The sequence below is a fragment of the Malania oleifera genome, chromosome 4 (assembly GCF_029873635.1).
Source record: "Malania oleifera isolate guangnan ecotype guangnan chromosome 4, ASM2987363v1, whole genome shotgun sequence".
Classification (NCBI taxonomy): Eukaryota; Viridiplantae; Streptophyta; class Magnoliopsida; order Santalales; family Ximeniaceae; genus Malania; species Malania oleifera.
Genome location: NC_080420.1, coordinates 53,673,359 through 53,679,358, shown reverse-complemented (window position 1 = coordinate 53,679,358; position 6,000 = coordinate 53,673,359). Strand labels below are relative to the sequence as shown.

General features: G+C 35.2%; 1 protein-coding gene across 1 annotated transcript in view; it reads right to left on the bottom strand.

The window, feature by feature from the left end:
- Positions 1-360: 360 nt before the first annotated feature.
- LOC131152862 (phosphoglucomutase, cytoplasmic) overlaps positions 361-6,000 on the bottom strand; it is a 28,002-nt gene continuing 22,362 nt past the window's right edge. Inside the window, exons 12-18 of the mRNA XM_058104799.1 lie at positions 2,961-3,024; positions 2,778-2,859; positions 2,503-2,678; positions 2,346-2,422; positions 1,481-1,613; positions 940-1,056; positions 361-830 (exon numbers count right to left, since the gene is read on the bottom strand). Of these exons, the coding sequence (XP_057960782.1) occupies positions 759-830; positions 940-1,056; positions 1,481-1,613; positions 2,346-2,422; positions 2,503-2,678; positions 2,778-2,859; positions 2,961-3,024 (721 nt within the window). The 3' untranslated portion in view covers positions 361-758. The remainder of the gene's footprint in view (positions 831-939; positions 1,057-1,480; positions 1,614-2,345; positions 2,423-2,502; positions 2,679-2,777; positions 2,860-2,960; positions 3,025-6,000) is intronic.

The window sequence follows — 6,000 nt, the reverse complement described above, 5'->3', positions numbered from 1 at the left end:
TATACATTAGTGCATGATAACTATACCACACTACTTAAAAATTTTGCACATTGGTCAATGTAGTCCAATTCTGTCAATCCAGTTTAATTCTATTTAATTTAGCCTATTCACAGAACTCAGATCATACAAAACCAAACACAATTTAGTGACCTTATCTTTTCCTGGTCTCCTATCATTCACTATCATAGTGTTACTAAGCTACAACCACAACATATTACATGGAAGCTCTCAACTAGGCACTCACCCATATTTAGGAGAGACCTTATATTTAAATTTATATAAATTATTTAATTATCCAAATTCATCTAAATTTTAATCTAAAACCTCAAATTCATAATCTCAAAAGCAGCAGAAAGGTCATTTGAAATCCAAACCAATTAAATTCAATCAAGAGAATTCAATTTTAAGTTTCTAAAACCCAAATTTTTGTTTTACATACAAAATGTAGCTCAAAACTGACCAGACTGAACCCGGACAAAGAGACCCAACTGAATTATTGGCTAAAGGGAGTTTAGGTTCATAGCAATGAATAAAATTTGATGGAAAATTAATATCGGAATCATCAAATTATTCTTTAGATAGAAAAATAAGTCAAAATGTTTTTTGCCTGAATTGTTTCACGCCAGACTGAAGGCTGCAGCGAAGACAAACAATAGTGTTGCATATAAAAATCCAGACAGCTTTCAGTGGTATGGCGATGCAAGGGCAACTCTGTGTTCATATTCGAGATATGCAATTAGGCTGGTATCATTAAACATTTATGTAATGACAGTGGGTGCAGATCGACCAGTGAACTCCTCCATCTTGGAAAGCTTGAGAGCAACATCAACCTGTGATCAAATGCATCAGAATAGCCCTACTAAAACAAAAAAAAACAAAAAAACAAAAAACAAACAGGTGGTTCAATAAAATATCACAACTAAAGATGAGGTCTCTTACAAGAGGAGCAAGTGCTTCTTGAGAATCTCTTCCAATCTTCGATGAATCCTTCTCATATTGCTCAATGTAGAGTCGAATGGTCGCACCTTCTGAGCCAGTTCCCGACAAGCGGAAAACCTAAATTGAGTGCATGTAGGAAACAAAATCACAATAGTTCCAAGAATCTAAAACAATAATAGTAATAGTTCTTAAAAGCATATCTTAAAATTCAAACAATTTTGTTTAATGCTAAAAGGAGCAATTACAGTTTTGCAGCTAGTCTTACACCAAAGGGACTGCAGCAAAATAAGAGCAGGCACTACTCGCCAACAATTGAATCCTTTGGAGGACAGAAAGGTTTTGCAATTTTTTATCCAAAAAAATAAAACCGAGGAAAATAACAGAAAGACCATATTTACATATTTGAAATATAATAAATCAAGAAAATATTCTCAATTTTATCAATAAGATTAAAACTTGAAGTTGTGCTACTAAAGCACTACCCAAAATCAGACTTGCTGTTTTTAATTTGACAGCAGTTAGTAGAAGGGAACCCACTTACCAATCGTGACCCATCCCCAAACAGATATCGTATGCCCTGGTGCTTAGAGATGGAACCATCAACGGGATCTTTGTACTCAAATTCATCAGCATGGACAACATTAGACACATCTGAATGTATTCCTTTAATAATCCTGTATTGATAAACAAGTTCAAAAGAAAAAAATCAGACAATTTCATAAAATAACTTGGACATTTTGACCATCTATCATGGATCCAAATGTGTGTTTAGTGTTCTAGAGTGCTTGTCTGTGTCTGTGTATCAAACATTTGTTCAAGTCTAATATGCAGGATATTTTGCAGTTTGGCTACCCATCAAAAATGCAAAATGTTATTTTTGATCTTGAAGTACAAGATGGACCAACAGGACAAGCAAACTGAATTCTATGGCCCTCTATTTTGCTAAAAATATATGAATAATGGCACATGCCAGGCTACTGTTGAATAAGAGCATAGATCAGCAATGCAGCTAGGATTGTGAACAAAGCCAAAGAACATAGAAGGTCAGCTAGCTTAGAATACAGCATTCCAACAAGCCCCAACAACTTAGCAGAGTCAGCATAGCATGGAAGCTTCGAAGCGAAAATCTAGCATCAATTTACAAGTTCTGATACTTCAGAGACCAACTCATAATATTGGAAAGAAGACAACTCCAGACAAAAAATTCAGGACTGCTAGTGGTTACTTTAATGTTGGAGTCATTAATGCATGCAAGAAATAACAAATACAAAAACATAGAAATCATGTATGCCCACTCTAAAACCCATATTGCCCAGAAGAAATTAAGCAGGAGGGGAACACAGAACATGACAGTGTACTCTTCCTTAATGAAAAGAAGTTTCAAAAAGTTGTATTGAAAGCCATACTCATTAACTTCAGATAGGGTTGACTGCAGTTTGACCAAGTGTGCCATTAGTTCCTTGGCAGCACCTGAATCAACATTCTTTAAGAAACAGTTTGTGCCTGTTAGAAGATGATTCAAGATGCTAAAAATCTTGTCAAGAAATGTAAATGAATGAATACCTCATAGTCATATCGTGTATAATAATGGCGACCATAAGCAGCCCAATGCTGGCGAACTATGTCTTCCACAGTCACAAGTTTTTCCCCACCAAGGTTTGACTTGTTTTTATGAGCAAGAATAGATAGCCAAGCCAAAACAGCCCATATTCCATCTTTCTCACGAATATGGTCCGAGCCTGTGTCAATCACACAAGTTCCCTATATGAGTTTCAGATATTACCACTTATAAATTATGCATGTTAACTGATATGTTTAATTCAAGCATAAAATCCTACCAGTTCCAAAACTTTCTTCACCACAAACTGAACATAATCCAGCATCCATTAAGTTACCAAAAAATTTCCAGCCAGTAGGCACCTGGAAATGGCAGTAAATAAAATTATGCATCCCATACCAGCCAGACGGCCTAATTCATCACAGAAACTGAAGTTCATTCTTCTGGACAAAAATAACAATACCTCAAAAAACTTCAAGTTCAGATTCTTGGCTACAACATCAAGGGCAGCTGATGTAGGCATGCTCCTGTAAACAGCAAGGTCAGAAGGGAAAAAGTTAATCTTTTTAAAAATACAGCAATAAAAAAACCATGGCATGCTCCACAAAGAAAGGAAATATTTGCCCTCCAATATGAGATAGACTGCAAATATGAATCATTAATTATTTAATGATATTTTGGTATACTCTTAAATATAAAACATAATATTCACAAGATAAAACATTTATATGTAGTAGACGAAAATAACTATTTGCAACGTCACAGGTTTATAGGTCAACATCCCTTCATAAGAAAAATAAAATAGCCCACTTTTGTATTTATATTTATTAAAAAAAAAAAAAAAGGCAAGTCACATAAAATTCAAATTCCAAGTTTACTTTCTACCACTCCATCTGTGTTTTCTTTTCATTTTTTTAATAAATAAATAAAGAGTAGAATTTTCATTTTTTGTTTACTTTTTCCGATCAATGTAGATTTTAAAGTTTAGGAATCAAAATTTACAATGTCAATTTATATCGAACATTTTCATGTTGCAAGAGGTAGATCTTCGAAGGGTTTTGAAAAGAAGAATCTAATGTATTTCATTGTTGCCCTAAGAAGAAAACTAACCTGTTTGAAACATATCCATATAAGTGTAATCTACACGAATATTAGGTTTCAACCAAAATACACCAACCGACAACAGAAGTAACACACCCTTCAACCACCCCCCACCCCCAAAAAAAAATAAAAAATAAAAATTTCGTCCTTTCAAACCTCACAAGCCATTAAACTCTAAAGGAGAACTCTGCAAAGAATAGAAGCACACAAAATTCTCTTGAAACACACGAGAAGCTTCCTATAAATGCCCCATGAAAAAGGACAATGCAAAAATAGATGCACATTTGTTTCACTGCTTTGGAAACAAAGAACACAAAAATCTAGAGATAAAGCTTTAGAATGTCTTCCAACCTAAGCAAATCATTGGTATTTGTTGACCTAATTGGTCATATCCCGTTTTGATAATGACAAATACATTGGTGCTGATGTTTGTCCTAAGCTTGCCTGCAGGTACACTCTACGCATGGAATTGAAAGAACGTTATATCATGATGGCGTATGGTGACTCCAAGAGAGAATGAAGAATATTGTGCTTAATTTGTATTTGTAATTTTTATATTCTTCATTTCGGACTGTAACGTAATATGGTCTGTAATAACTGCATCATGCATGATAGGAGTGTATGCTCAGGCTGCCCTAGATTGACCTTAGGTTCCTACACACTTAGTGCACAGGACCCCACTACACTCACATGTCATCAGGGGTAAATTTAAATTAAAAAATGGAACTTAAACTTAAAATCATAAGGGCTCCGAGCGACCAAACCAGGCAAGTCAAATTGCCTTGATAGGCCGAACTGTTGACTGATCAAAAAGTTGACATGACTTCAGGCGACCGAACTCAAATTGCTCGAGTGTCCACGGTCGACCGAACTCAAACCCTAACTTTTTCCAACAACTCGAGCGCCCAAACTTCACGTTCAAAATACCCCTGAGCGACCAAATGTGCAAGTTCGGTAGACCGAACTTAAGACCAGGCGACTGAACCCCGAACAGATTGAAAAATCGCCTTGGTCAGCAAATCGAACCCTTGATCAGGCACCCAAATTTCAAAAATCATTTTTTCTCATGTGTCTGTTCAGGCGACCGAACCTATGGCTCGATCAACCGAAATTCTCGGGTTGGCCAAAATTTTACCAGAGTTAATTTTCTTAAACTATTTTAAAACAAATTTAATTATTGACTATATATCGCCCTGCCTATATATATGAGTTTATTTGCTCAAATTAGCAACTAATTAGCACTTTGATTAACAAAAATACTCTCTGTATTTTGGAGAGAGCTTTTTCCAAATACAAAATCTACACCCTCACATACTACCATTCATTTGCTAAATAAATCCTTGTGAGAGTTCTTTAAGTGGTTATACATTATTTTCATTTGTTAGGAAACTCCCATTGTATTGTATATTTAATTTTCAAATTGAGAGTTGAGCATAAGGTGTTTCCCCCGATTTTAACTAATAAATCTTTGTGTGGGAAAACCTTTCTAACTAGTGAGTCTTTGCATCATTGTTGTAAGACTCATCAAGCTTGTGTGTTTTTTATTGTGTAAAATCTTTTTCACAAGTTTACTGATTTTTCAAATATCTCTTAAGCAAATATTTTGAGAAAATCATTTCTAAGATATTTTGATTACTCTTGGTAAAAGTCTTTGAAATCCTTAATTGTTATTGAGATTTACATCTATACAATGTTTCAAAGATTAACTTGTTAATTCACTCTTGTGCTTGATTGAATATAGACAATATCTTGAGTGTTAGCACACTTCATTTGCACTGAGCATAAATTCTATCATCTGTGAGTGCATATTTATCTGGACTATATAGTGATACATATCTACTTGTTTAGAAGCACTTTGTCTGTACGCAAAAATTTATTTGATTATCTGTTGTATTCCCGACGTGGGTTCAGAAGAGGGAGACTTGCTCTGGGAAAAGCCCCGAATTGGCTTAGACCCGATTAGAAAAGCTAGGTACACCATCCTGGTAAGGTGTTGTATACAGTGCCGCTCCACCCATAAAGTGAGCCTTAGTGGAATCTTTGTACTTGTGAGCCAAGGGGGGGATGTAAGCAGTATTGGCCGAACCCTGATATCATATTTGGTATCACTTTTACATTTCCTGCATTATATTCACCTTTATGCTTGATTTAACATGGCATTGCATCTGGTTGAGAAATACTGAAATTGTGGTGCATGTACTGAAAATTGTTTAATATATCATATCTGCAATTTCATACATACTTAAACTGCCCCTAGGTTGTGTAATACTGCTGCTGGATTAGTTGAACCTAAGAGAAAATTTTTTAATCTCCAATTCACCCCCCCCCTCTTCTTGGGATTGCACCAAAGTCAACAATTGGTATCAGAGCCTTGTTACCTAGACTTATTCGTTAGTTTGTAA